This window comes from Marmota flaviventris, chromosome 8, assembly GCF_047511675.1.
Source record: "Marmota flaviventris isolate mMarFla1 chromosome 8, mMarFla1.hap1, whole genome shotgun sequence".
Taxonomy (NCBI): domain Eukaryota; kingdom Metazoa; phylum Chordata; class Mammalia; order Rodentia; family Sciuridae; genus Marmota; species Marmota flaviventris.
The window spans coordinates 134102475-134116538 of NC_092505.1; the positions used below are offsets into that span (position 1 = coordinate 134102475).

Genomic DNA, 14064 nt, shown 5'->3' on the forward strand with positions numbered 1-14064 from the left:
TTTTCTTAGAAATACTGATGATGAAATGTTGGGATGTCTGGAATTTGCTTCTGCGGCAAGTGGGGGGTAAGGGAGATAGATAAAATTTGATTTGCCTTGAGTTCATGATAGCTGTGGCTAAGCAATGGGAACACAGGAGTTTATTAGACTATTCTTTTATGTATGTTTGAAATTTTCCATAGTAAATATATAAAGATAGATATTTATATATACACACATATATAAACACATACATATATCTCCTCTCCCTTCCTAGTCTCTCCATTATAATTTTTTTAATCAACAGCATCTTATCAGTCATACTAATGCTGAGAACAACTATTTTACCAAAGCTACCCTTTCAAGAAATGCAAAAATGGGGCTGGGGTTATAGCTCAGTTGGTAGAGTGCTTGCCTTATAGGCACAAGGCCCTGGGTTCAATCCACACACACACACACACAAAAAAAAAAAATGTAAAAATGGCTGGGTAAGCAGGCACATGGCTACAATCCCAGCTATTCAGGAGGCTGAGTCAAGACAATCACAAGTTTGGGGCCAGCTTGGATAACTTAGTGAGACCCTATCTCAAAATAAAATTTTAAAAAGGGTTGGGGATGTATCTCAGTGGTAGATTGCTTGCCTTGCATGCATAAGGCCCTGGGTTCAATCCCTACTACCAAGATGTGTAGAGGAGGGAAGAGGGGAAAAAAATGCAAAAGTGGTTGGATTGGGCTAAAATTTTAACATCATGACCACTCAAATGTGAAATCACTTTAGTGTATGTCATGCCCTCCCTGAAAACCCAGCCACTGTGGTCAAACAAGATCTCTAAATGATAAAGGATCTTTTTTTACAAACCCTGAATTTGGGTCTTTTCTTTCTTTTTTTTTTTTTCAGTTGTAGATGAGCACAATACCTTTATTTATTTCTCTTTATGTGGTGCTGAGGATCAAACCCAGGGCCTCACACATGTTAGGCAAGCAATGTACCGCTGAGCCACAACCTCAGCCCTCTTTTCATTTTCTTTACAAATTCATCCCATATTTTTCTAGAGCCTGATAGTTATCTGATAAAGCAATAAGGACAATCCCAGACCAAAGACAACATGTCTGATAAATCCATTTTGAGGAAGGAACTTTTGGTGTGGTTCTCAGAGCAGCCTTGCCCACCTTCCAGCAAATGACCAGATTCTCTGTGCCCAGCTGACTTTGGCTCAAGATGTCTCCATAGCATACAGTCTAGAACTGAGTCAATCATAATGGGCAATGAGAGAAAAATGGTTCTACCTGGCTTTGCCCCAACTCTTTCCCAGCCTCCTGAACTCAGTCTCATTCTCTATTCATTATTCCTGCCAGTGTACCACACTTCTTATCTAATTTCTCTCTATTTCTACCTCTGCTAACCCTGGGTCTCTCCCTCTTCTGAAGCCTAGCTCTGCCTCTCCACTCTTCCTACTTGACAATCCTTCTGTAAGAACTGCCTATTTAGGGCTGGGGTTGTGGCTCAGTGGTAGAGCACTTGCCTAGCATGTGTGAGGCACTGGGTCTGATTCTCAGCATATAAATAAATGAATAAAATAAAGGTCCATCAACATTTAAAAAAAATTTTCAAAAAAAAAAAAAAACCCTGCCTATTTGAGCTGGGAACAGTGGTGCACACCTGTAATCCCAGCAGCTCAAGAGGCTGAGACAGGAGGATCACGAGTTCAAAGCCAGCCTCAGGGGGCTAGTGTTGTGGCTCAGCAGTAGATCCTGCGCCTAGTGCATGTGAGGCCCTGGGCTCGATCCTCAGCACCGCAAAAAAATAAATAAAATAAAGGTATAAAATTTTTTTTTAAAAAAGCCCGCTTCAGCAACTTAGTGAGGCACTAACAACTCAGTGAGACCCTGTCTCTAAATAAAATACAAAATAGGGCTGGGGTTGTGGCTCAGTGGTTGAGTGCCCCTGAGTTCAATCCCCAGGACCAAAAAACAACAACAACGAAAACTGCCTATTTGACATTTCTCAGACTCTAAGGTACCCACAGTCTCTCCCAGAGCTCTTCCACAATTTGGCTCTTCAAGAGCTATCTGATCAACAGACTCTGAGTACTAGAGGATAGAGAAGTTACCATATATCCTTCCAGAACCTCCATGAAATGCTTGATCCTGATAGCTGGTAAACATTCCTTAGCTAATTGACTGTAGATCAATTTGCAGATGTCAAAACATATTCAAATCCACAGGACCGGTGTATACTATACAGACTGCCACTGGTCTATATCGCTCTTCAGTACATTTTTTTTTTTTAAGAGAGAGAGAGAGAGAATTTTTTTTTAATATTTATTTTTCAGTTTTCGGCAGACACAACATCTTTGTTTGTATGTGGTGCTGAGGATCAAACTCGGGCCGCAAGCATGCCAGGCAAGCATGCTACCACTTGAGCCACATCCCCAGCCCTTCAGTAAATTTTTAAAAAGACACTTTCTGGGGTACAGATAAGGTTATATCTTGAACTGGTAATGTGTCATGGGTGTATGTATAGGTAAAATTCCATCAACTTGTGCACCCCACCATACATTAGGCACATCTCCATAAATAAATGAAGAAATGAATGAATGAATGAAAGATACCTCTTCCTCTAAGAGGATGCAGCCCACACCAGGGAATAGAGCTTGAGAGTAAAACCTGAAACAGAGTTTAGCCTTCTCCTAATCTGGCACTCCTTGAGAAAAGTAGTCTATAAAACTGCATGTATTGACCCTAAAACCAGAAACAGAAAGCCCTTCCTTTGGACCCCAGTGGCCAAAGCTCCCTATCATCCAAATGGGCTAAGAGGCAATACTATAGGTGTGGTAGCACTGCTACTTATGGGGTTCAGATTAAGCTCTTCAGCAGCAAATGCTGGGGCCACCCCCTCACACAGCCAAGTCATCTCAGTATGAGGATGAAAAGACTAATTCAGCCTGGGATGACAAGATGTAATATGGAAGTAGGAAAGAACCAGGATTCAACTCCCTCAGAACCTGTTTGTTCCCTTCTGGGGTTAGAAAAATGATCACCCCTTTACCTGACCCTCTACCTACCTCCTTGAGCTTTCTGACTGATCCAAAATCTACAGTGTTGCTAGAAATAAATATGTTTCTGAGCCAATGCTCTTTCCTGAATGCCCAGAGGCACATGTCACAGGGATTTTTCCTCCAACAATGTTCAGCAGCATCTCAGAACAGAATATACTAAATTTGGTATCAGGTACCTGAGATGCTCTGGTGAGAGGAAGTAGCCATTCCTATACTGAGAGAAAGACAGACCATGCAGCTCAGCTGAGAGTCTGGGATATGCCAAATATCAGCTGGAAAAAGTAAATTCTGTCTCCTAAGGGTCCCCAGTCCTTAGCTTTGGTGACAAAGAGCTAGTTTACCTCCTAAGCCTGATAGTCACGGGACCTTAGCACCAAGGCCCCTGTGTGAGCCTTGCCCACAGCCAGGTGAGAAATTGTGTGACTGCTAAATCTAGCAAGATTCCAAGGTGCCCCTCACCCATAGCAATCTATGGATCTGCCCTGAAGCAGAATGCATAGATGGAGTAGAAATGAGACAATGGAAAGAAATATGAGCAGTATATATCTGCCTCTAAGCTGCCCAAATCTTTCCAAAATTTCATGTTTGGCTCTGCAACATCTGATAAACTACAAGCAGAGCATCCTGTCTGGTTTCCAAAAGAGAAATGGGAAATTCCTCACATAGAGAGCTCCCAGTAACAAGGTGTTTTTCCATTCAGATGTAGAAGCTTTTTCTTGGAGGGAGAGCACTGAAGCTTGGGTAAGTCTCCCTCAAGCTAAAACCCAAACAGTAACTCAACATGCAGCAAGATGGACAGCATTTGCTGTGCTAAGAGCCATGTGCTATCCAGTTGCATTACTCTAACAGCTAATGTAAAATGGACAAATTCCACTTCTAAAAAGGATGCTCACAGGCTGGCTTGGTTTATGACAGGTTTCAGGCTACTAAGAGCCTTTCACCACTGTTAGTTGTCTAAGAACACACATAAGGAAATAAACATGTAAGAGACACAGTTGGGCAGCTGAAGAAGCAAAAATTATGCTCCCTCAGAATTTATGTGCTCCCACACAGAAAAGGCAAAAAAACATTAATCAGCAGCCTCATATAGACCAGAAACACCCCCCAAGGGGGGATTGCTACTCCCCAGAATTATCTGGTATAAAATAATGCCTTCCATTTTATCCTGCATAGATCTTAGGTAGTTTTCCAGAGTTTTTAGTCTACTGACTTATATATTGACATTCCATTCCACTGCATTCAATGCAACTTGATTGTTTTGCAGATTCTGGGTTGGCAAACACGTAAAACAAGCAGTCTCACAGTGTTTGATCAGATATGTTCTGTTTAAAGCATTCTATGTGGGTTTCAGCTTCCCCCCCCCCACAATTGGTTTGAGGTGGCAACAAGAGCATAGCTGGTGCTAGAAAATTTAATAGCATTTCTGTTTCACCTGAAAGTAATTCACTAAGCCCTGGTGAAAGCACGTGACCCTGTTAGTATTGTTGGGCCTACTGGTGTCCAGTGGGCAATTTTTTTTTCCCCCAAAAATGGTTACAGCCGCTAAATGCCTAAGGAAAACATAAGACCAAGTTCATGGTCCAACTATTTCCATCTCTCTGCGTTCTTCGCAGTGACACTTATCTTCCCTGACAGCCACTCCCATTGTGCTCTTTCCTTGGCCCAACACAATGGACACATGCAGACACTGGCAGACAGCGAAGGCATTTTCCATCTCACTGCTCCCCTGCTCCGAGGGACCAGGCTAAGGTTACATAAGCCCCTTCTGAGCGGTTGGGCCCTGGCGTCAGGGGGGAAAGAATTTGGGGTTCGTGACGAAGTAATGGTCTGCAGGACCCGACTGACCCTAGACTTGCCATCCTGCCTTGCCAAGGCGGACTGGCTGGAAATGAAGGGTCGCCTCCACCCAGCTCATGCCAACCTGACAGGGCTTAAAGTGCGGCCAGACGTCCAACCTTGCTGTCCACTAGATCTTGGGATCCCAGGCCCCGGCCCCAGCCTCAGGCTCCAGCTCCCCTCCCCTAGGACGCCAAGACTCGCACTCACCTGCCGGGGCCTTCGCCTGAAACCTGCAGTCCTGGGGTGGCCCGCGTAGTGCTCGACGTGGGGAGCTGTCCGCTGCCAGCTGGTGCTGAAGGAGGCTTCCCTGTACCGGGGCCCGGGCCAGGGCCAGGGCCTCCAGGCGGCAGCGGCCCGTCGCCAGAGCCACCCTCCAAGCTGGCCTCGTTGCCCATGATGGGGAGGCGGACGGGCAGGGTCGGGGTCGCACTGCGCCCGGGCCGGCGGCTCCCGGGCCGTGCTCACACTCTAGACGCCGCCGCCGCCTCCGCCGCCATCTCCCAGCTCGGCTCGCGCTGCCGCCCGCCTCTGCGCATGCGCATGCCGCACACCACCTTCCCTGAACTACCGCCCCCCACCCCGCCGCGCCTCCAAACAAACGCGCGCTCCCGCCAGCCCGCGAAGAAGACTCGTGTCCACGCGTCAGCATCTGGGTAGCGGGGAAGCCGCTGGGCGCCCGCGCATGCGCCCTCAGGGACAGACACGTCGGGCGCGTGCCAACTGTAGCAGGAAGGGGGCTAGCAGCAATGTTGCATGAGACCCATGAGACCTGTAAGACTTTATGTTCACTGAAAATCGAATTGGGGGTACTCTCCTTTGGATAGCGTGAGGCGGGCATCGCGAGGACAGGCTTCAGAGAGGGGCCACGCGAGTGTGGTCTCAAAGGATGCATATGAGTTGGAAAGGCAAATGAACTAGTATGTTCTGAGGCCCAAGATCGTTGAAGGAGGTAGAGAGAGGATGTTAGGTGGTAGGACTGGATTGTGAGGCTCTCAAAGGTCAGGAAAGGAGCAAAGGCCATCCAGATGTCAATGTAGGAACTATCTGGAGGCCCACTCCCACAAAACTGGAGTCTTACGAAGTGCCCTTGAGAAAGGTGGAAGGGCTGGCCTAAAACAAACCAGAAGACCACCTACCTCATCAGGCTCTGGGACAGTGACCTTGGGGATGAAGGAAGAGGAGTTGATGTTTCTCAGAAACTTTAAGCTATAGCCCCCTAAGGACTGTCTAGATAAGTAGCTCAGGTTTCTTCTTCATAAATCTGAGAGCTCACCAATTATTTTTCCACTCCCCCTCTCCCCTTTACAGACCAGTGTTAAGGCTCCTCACACAAGCTTCAGGTACTTTCCTGAGGGAAAACATTTCCTAGAAGATCCAGACCATATTCCAAACCATTTCTGGCTGTGTAGAGGGCTAATTAGCCCTACAAACTCATTTACAAACCCATTTTAATTCTCCTAATATCACATGGGATGTCAGCAGTTCTGGTTTGACCTGGAATAATCAGGGATCCCAGTGAGCACTGATGGACAAGACCCACACTTTCAGTTCTGGGAAGAAGGCCCAGGGCCTTCTGAACTGCTCTTCTCAAACTCTGGGATGAGCAGGTAAGATAAATAGGAAATTCAAAGCTCTTACTTTCTGGTGTTTTCTCCTGACCTTAATGTCTGCTGCTTTTAGGGCTACACTGCCTGGGACTACTGGGACTACTGGGATGAGGAGAGCTTCTCTACCTGTTATGATAGTCCTTGTTTTGTGTTTCCACCTGTGCTAGAGGGTATTTAATTCAGCTTCAGGAATGTCTGGTGACTGCATACACATATTTAGGCTCTACAGGTCCACATGTTAGCCCTCCCACACTCTAGATAGGGACCTTGGGTTCACTGAGCCTCCATTTCCTAATGCAAAATTAGAATATTAGCATCCCCTCTGGTAAAGGCACTCATAAAGGTGGAGTGACTGATGTAGATCAAACACAAGGGCAAGTGCCAGGCTCGCACATGACAACTGTATTATTATCTCTCCTGTGGCAGTCTGGAATTTGGGAGTTTTGTTGCCATACCTTTCACTATGAACAGATCAATGGTCTAACCTTGTCCCAACCCAGATTGTTCTGGTTTCACTACCACCAGTTTGTATGTGTTGAGCTTCTTTGAAAGGTGAAACGATTTTTTTTTCCTATTATACTGGGGATTGAACCCAGATGCACTTTACCACTGAGCTATATACTGGCCCCCCCTTTTTTTGAGACAGGGTTTCACTAAGCTGCCCAGGCTAGTCTTAAACTTGTGATCTTCCTGCCTCATAGCTTCTAGAATTGCTAGAATTATAGATATGTACCACCATGTCCAGTTAAGATGTTTATTTTTTGTTTTTGTAGAAAAACACAGGAGCTGTGGCTTTTCATAGATTGAAATCAACATGTCCTGGTTCCTGTGGGGGTAATTAGCCCTACCCAGCCAGCGGGTCTGGGAGTTGCCTTCCTAAGAGTGTATTTCTGACTATAAACAGACCTCTTTGTTGCCTTGGTGACAAAGGGCACAAGCACAGTGAATCCAGGAAGATATGAAAGCTAGTTACTGATGCTCTTCCTCTCGCAAAATCTCACAATACCATTTCCTTTGAGGAGAATCCCCAGGAACATACCTACCTTATCTACTACCACCCCTGACATTTGGTCTAGGGATTTCTACTGACCATGGAAAAGTGCTGGTCCTGGTTGTCTGGAGCTCTGATTCAGTTATTTTTATTCTCTGTCCCAAAGGTCATGGTGAGGATGGCCTTAGGCCTGTGCCTTAGCAACTCAAAAAAAAAAAAAAACACCAAAACTCCAGTCTGAAACCTGCAGTCTCACCCGGCATGCCTAACAGAGCCCTCCAGTGTGGCCCTCAAGCACAAACAAGTCACTTCTCCCCACCCTGATAAACTCAGAGTGAAACCTCTGGAAGGCTGTCCTCGCCCAATAAAAGGGAAAGGCACCCAATAAGAGGGACAGGCAAAAAGATCAGGGTGGAGACCACCAGACCAGATGTTTTAACCCCAGGGTAAGTGATGTCACTGGGAGATCTGGTGGCAACTGATAAGGATTGAAGGGGGTGGGGGGCAAAGCCCCAAAATTTGGTATAAATAATAGAGCAAATGAACAGATGTTCAGCCAGCTGATACTGATGCCCTCATGCTGAAAGCCTGATGAGGACCAGGACCTGGACCTGGACTGTCATCCCAACACTTTTCATCGTTTGCTGATCCTCTGCATTTTCCTCACTGCTCTCAAACTCTGCAGCCACATCTTGATCCTGGTGAGAGCCTCAACTTCTCCCTACCACCCAACCCTCTCCTTGACCAGTCAGCTCCATCCCAGGGGAAGCCTGCCTTGGTTCCTAATCTGATCACCAAGGTCTAAGTGAGTGTGCATCTGCTGGGCTTAAAGCCTAAGGCTTTGAGACTTTTGATCTTACACTTGAACTTAGCATGCAGAGGGAATGTCTGTTATGAGCCTGTTATGATTAAGTGTGTTTGCAATGCTTAGAATTAATCTAGAATTGTTTGCTGTGAATTGATTACGTCTATTACAGTGCCTAGCATTAAGGATTCTCGTTTTCTTGATTTAGAACCTATAGAGTGAAATTGTATTGAGTGATTTGAGTGAATAAAGCATTGAAAAGAGCAGAAGCACATGGACATTCTTTATTTCTCCCCTTTGACTGCATAAGTTGCACCTTTTGCCTATCGTGACAGTTATTTCCTTCCTCTTGATCTAGATTGGGCTCCTCAATAGAAAGTCTTTGTCTGAATTTTCCTATCATCTGGGCTGGCTTTCAGCAGGACTTTAGGGACTGATGGTTCTCCATGCTGTTCTGAGCATTTCCCTCACCTTCATTTTTTAAGGGATCCACCAACCACCAGGTTTAAAGTTACCCCAGAAAGAATTTTGGTTATAGCTCCTGAATCACCATATTTAGGCTACTGATGTAACAAGTAACAGGAAGAATGATGAGGATGCATTCACTTTTTCCTCTTTGGAGGGGTTGTTGATGAGCTGTCCTCTTATTTAGTGAACTCACTAAGCTTGACTGGTCTTCACAGCAGTTAAAAAACAAATCTTTCAGTTTGTGCAAACCAGTTATGTGCCATGTCTGGGTACGATTCCTTTCTAAGTCCAGCTGCTGCCCCATCAGAGACAGGAGAGACTTGGAGACCCTGTAGTGAGAAACTGATATGACTCCATTTTTGAAAATAAATAAATAACAGCAGCTTCTTCCTCAAGGCCTGTCCTGAGGAAAGGGGTATGACCCTTGTCCTTGGAAAAACCCACAGAGCACTCCTAAGCACATACCCACCCAGCTGAGTTGTTTGTCTGTAAATAACAGGAGAGGTCTGCAGCAATCCCCCTAGCAACCTCCAATCAGCATGAGACAGGGAAAATACCTGGGATGCCAGATGTCCCCCAAGTAGTTTATGGTGGTTGATAACATGTTGGGAAACCATGTAGTTTAGCAAGTACACCCCTCGTGGCCTAAACCAATCAGTTCAAAGGAACCCCCTCTTGTACTAACCAATCACCCCTACCCAAATTGTTCCCGCCATTGAATGTGCTAATCAATGTCAAGAGTTGTTGTTTGACTTTCCTGTGGAATGGAATGATTTGCTGTGTGATGTTGTGATGCATAGTGTATCCCCCCAAAACCTATAAAATCTCACTGGACAAAGGACCGGGACTCACTCCCTGGGACCACTGCATCGGGAACGGTTGTGAGACCAGGCTCAAGCTTGCAATAAAGACTCTTGTGTGATTGCATCAGATTCGGCTCCTATAGGTCTATTGGGGTCCCACGAATCTGGCATAACAGCAGGAGTTTCCCAGCCTCTTAAGCTTCACTAGCTGAAAATATCTTTTTTCCACTAGGCATGACATATGACACATGACAGACATTTTGTAAAGGCCAGATGGGAGGAGACTCAATCCACACTAAGAGGGAACTTATGGTTGGTCGGCTATGTATCTACAAGCTTCACCAGTATTGCTCTCAAACACTTATAAAAGACCAGAGGGAAAAAATAGAATCATTAAAAAATCTACCCAGGTAGGAAAAGGCCTGATTATTTTAGTCACTGGAAGGCAAGTCTTGGGAAAATAAGGAGATAGCAGGATCTTAGGTGACATGTAGAGGAAGGGGAGGACGGACAGAGCTCAAACCCAATCTTTCCTGTTTCCTCCACAATCCAGTTCACCCTGGGCTGATGCTTTCAGCATGGCAGCTGCCACAGGGAGATTCAGGATTCAAATATGAAGATGTCTATGGGAGTGAAGAAGAATGACAAACTTTTCAAGGAAAAATAGAAGATAGAAGGTGGTTGAGAATAGGAAGGATGGCTGAGGACAGTTCCAGATGACATTGTCTATGCTTTGGACCATTCCAGGGAAGCTGGGAAAGCTGGTTCCTATCTACAGGGCTGTCTGAACTCTTTTTGCTATCATGATGCTGAGGTCTATCTCACTGCCAGATGAGAAGCAACTCAAGAAATTGGTTCCATGCCCCCAGACCTCTTTTGGGAGGAAGAAATAAAACTGAAGAGAAATGAAGTAAGCCCAAAGAAGCAGAGGTTTCCCTCCTGGCTAAAGTTTGTTGGTACCACCCACTAACATGGGGGAATCAGACAGCTCCCCAAGCAAGCCTAAGGCTGGCATGAGGGCATGAACAACACATCTGATCTTTGTTTGTCTTTCTCAGGAGCCACCTGGGCTGGCCTGAACAACCTCACTTTGTATACTATTGTCTTAAACTGGCCATAGTTCTTGATAGAGCAGGAAAAAGGAATAAGGCTAGAAGGTACAGAATTTACTTGATAATTCCTTTCCTGTTGCAATGTACAAGTCTTTACTTACATTATGTTAAATTTAAAAAAAACAGGCAAACCTCATCAGAAATGTTTACTGCCCTACCACTCATGCATTGCTCCCAACAAGGCTAATTAAGCCCATTGCTATTAGAGTTACACATTTCTGAAGGCTTGTTATGACAAGAAAAAATAAATGAAACTATGGTTTCTCCAAGTTGTAAGCATACAAGTCAAAACATGCTGTTTTTCTTGCCCCTCTGTACTCCCCCAGAGAGGCATTTTGGGATGGCTCTGCTGATCTCACTCATGCCTGCACACATTCATCCTCCTTAAGCCAATGCCCAGAGAAGCCTGTGGAACCTGCCCTTGAGGACCTCTGTTTACAGAAACAGAGACAGGCATTCAAATAATTTCTAACTATAGAAAATTCCACCCAAATTTCTATTGTGACTACCCCCCACACAATTCTGCACTAGGATCCCCCCTCCCCACAACTCTGCACCAGTTCCCACGGATCTCTGTTCCATGGATGGGAGAGTACAGGCCCAGATGAAAATCACGTCCATGTGTCCTTTCTTGACCAGTCACATGTCCTACCCCAGGCAACAAAAGATAAGACATGACAGTTCAGGGAGAGGAGCTTGGTGGCCCCTCCATCAGGCTTACTACATGCATCTTCAGGAAAATCTTTAGAAGTTTCCCTACCTCCTGACCTCTCTGTGGATCTCTTACTACAAACCTAAGGGCATTACTGAAAATTACCCCGGTATTTACCACCAGAGATCTCAGGCCATTTCGACATAGCCATTTTCTCCACTAAGTTCCATCTATGTCCTAATCAGAATGGATTGTAGTAGGTCTTGTTTGCTCTGTTATCTTTACTGAGTGTCCAGACAGCTCCTGCCTTTCAAGAAAGGACAGATGGGGCAGGGGTTAAGTCTCTGGTAGTGAAGCCAAACCTTTGTGACAAGTAGAAAAGTCCCCAGGCCTCTGCCAGGATAATTTCAATTTAGTTAAATTTGACTTACACTTTTTGAGCCCTAGGTTGAGGACAGTACTGTGGTAGATCCCAAAGATACAGCAGGAATCAAGACAGTTGAATCTATTCATCTTACTAAACCTGTGATCTCTAAGTCTAGCCTTTGTCTACCAGACCCTGAACCCCCTCCCTACATTGGTGGGTGTGGCCACAGCATCACCAGGTCAGGTTATGAGAGCTAAAGTTGTACTCAGCATCAGGGTTATCTGAGGAAAAGCCTCCCTGGCTCCCCCAGATTCTAGGATAGGTGGGGGTATCAGTTGGGTAGCAACATCTGGGTTACCACTGCTATTTCTATATTAATAACCTCTCCATCTGGGAAGTGTGGTGTGGACATCAGCTTTCTGGGAAGGCAGTCTTTCTGCCAAGAGCTGACAGTGCAGACTGAGAATTCCTAGTAAGGCTGAGCAAAGGACATACTTTATCTCCTATCAAAAGAGCAGAAAGGGGCTAGGGTTGCAGTTCAGTGGTATAGCACTTGCCTAGCATGTGTAAGGCACTGGGTTTGATCCTCAGAACTACACAAAAATAAACTAAGGTATTGTGTCAATATAAAACTAAAAATATTAAAAAAGAAAAAAAAGAAAGGCCAAGTGTTCCGCTGAGCTGTCCTCCCCATCACCACCACCATCATTGCTAATGCAAATTAGGTCACCCCCACTTCTCAGCTCTGTTCCAAGGGATCTTCTTGAGGCTCACAGAATGGGTTATGTCCCTTTTCTATCCCTGCTTGATTCTGAGCCTCTGACAAGGCTACAGTTCCAAGAATGAGCTAATATGCTGCCTGTGACCCAAGACAGAGTCCCAGACAAGTGCCTCCTTAGCTTTTCATTTGTACTCTAATCAAGACACTGCATTGAAAGTGTAAAGGAAAGCAGAGCTCACCACCACCACACCACATGCTCTCAAACACAGGACTACATTGCCTTCAGCATCCCCTATGCCCAACTTCTTGCTTAGCCCAATTAGGATGGTGTTCTCTGACTGTGAGTTCATCCAGGAATAAGCTGGTCCTCTCCTCTAGGCATGCCCAAAGATATGCTGTTGTCACCCTCAAAGTCCCTCCTCCCCCTTTCCTGCTATCCTGAGGGGAAGCCAGGCCCTTTCTACGTTTTTGTCATACAAGTCCTAAGTAGGGAGTGGTCCTGTATCAGTGGGTTCAATTTCTTGAAAAGGGAGTTGACCTGGCCTGAGTTCCCGAGTATTCTGGCAGACTCCAAACTTGGGCTTTTTCCTCTTCATCCTGATACTGTGCTGCCATTAAGATAGAAAATAAGCAAGCATGGTGGCGCATGCCTGTAATCCCAGCAGCTTGGGAGTCTGAGAAAGGAGAATCATAAGTTCAAAGTCAGCCTCAGCAACTAGAAAGTGCTAAGCAACTCAGTGAGACCCTGTCTCTAAATAAAACACAAAATAGGGCTGAGGATGTGGCTCAGTGGTTGGATATCCCTGACTTCAATCCCCAGTACCAAAAACAAAAAACAAAAAAAGAAAAAAGAAAAGAAAACAATAGCCCTTATCCCTGGCCTTAGGAGCCCTGGCCAGCTTCCAACAGGACATTTCCTGCTGTCTCAATGTGTGTCTGGAGCTGTGGAGACAAGTTTTTTTTGTTTTGTTTTGTTTTGTTTTAGGTGGACACAATCTTTATTTTATTTTTATTTGGTGCTGAGGATTGAACTCAGTGTCTCATGCATGCTAGGTGAGCACTCTACCACTGAGCCACAACCCCAGCCCCAGGGAGGTAAGTTTTGGTAAAGGTATTCCCTGGGGCTTCCAGGTGTCCTGGATTCAAGGATCGACCCAAGGAAATTGTTAGTCCCAGCTAGTTGCCCCATCCCCATTTGTTTCTAGTGACATGTTCTCCCCGAGAGGCACAGTAGGGGAACCCCAACTGCACTGGCACCATCCAGATCTCACAGTACCCTATTAGGTTAATGCCCACTTTTAGCCTTAGAACCTTTTGGGTTAGAAGCAGAATTCAAGAGGCGCAGGTCTCATGCTGGGCGCTGGAGGCGTGAAGCCAGAATACAGGCAAAAGCTAAGGTGAGCCTCCCCCGCCCCTACAAGCCCCAACCCTGGAGATGGCACCTGGGGTAGCTTTACCTCTGAGCTACATCCCCAGCCCCTCAGCCCGCATTTTTTATTTTTTATTTTTTTTTAGCCTGGGTCTTGGTAAGTTGCTGAATCTGGCCTCGATCTTTCTGCCTCAGCCTCCCCAGTCGCGGGTTACAGTGGTGCACCACTGCGCCCGGCCAAGGACAGATTCTTACTGGTTCCCAACTACATATATCCGAACTTTCAAGGTTT

The 14064-nt window shown here is 45.8% G+C and overlaps 1 protein-coding gene and 1 long non-coding RNA gene across 2 annotated transcripts in view; one reads left to right on the forward strand and one right to left on the reverse strand.

The window, feature by feature from the left end:
* Positions 1–5272, reverse strand: part of Bsn (bassoon presynaptic cytomatrix protein) — a 96714-nt gene extending 91442 nt beyond the window's left edge. The window contains exons 1-2 of the mRNA XM_027933969.2: positions 5085–5272; positions 3021–3036 (exon numbers count right to left, since the gene is read on the reverse strand). Coding sequence (XP_027789770.2) covers positions 3021–3036; positions 5085–5272 — 204 coding nt within the window. The remainder of the gene's footprint in view (positions 1–3020; positions 3037–5084) is intronic.
* A 2659-nt stretch (positions 5273–7931) lies between these two features.
* Positions 7932–10947, forward strand: LOC114091246 (uncharacterized). The gene is made up of 2 exons (XR_003582477.3): positions 7932–8176; positions 10105–10947. It is a non-coding gene; the product is annotated as an uncharacterized lncRNA (long non-coding RNA).
* Positions 10948–14064: the final 3117 nt, after the last annotated feature.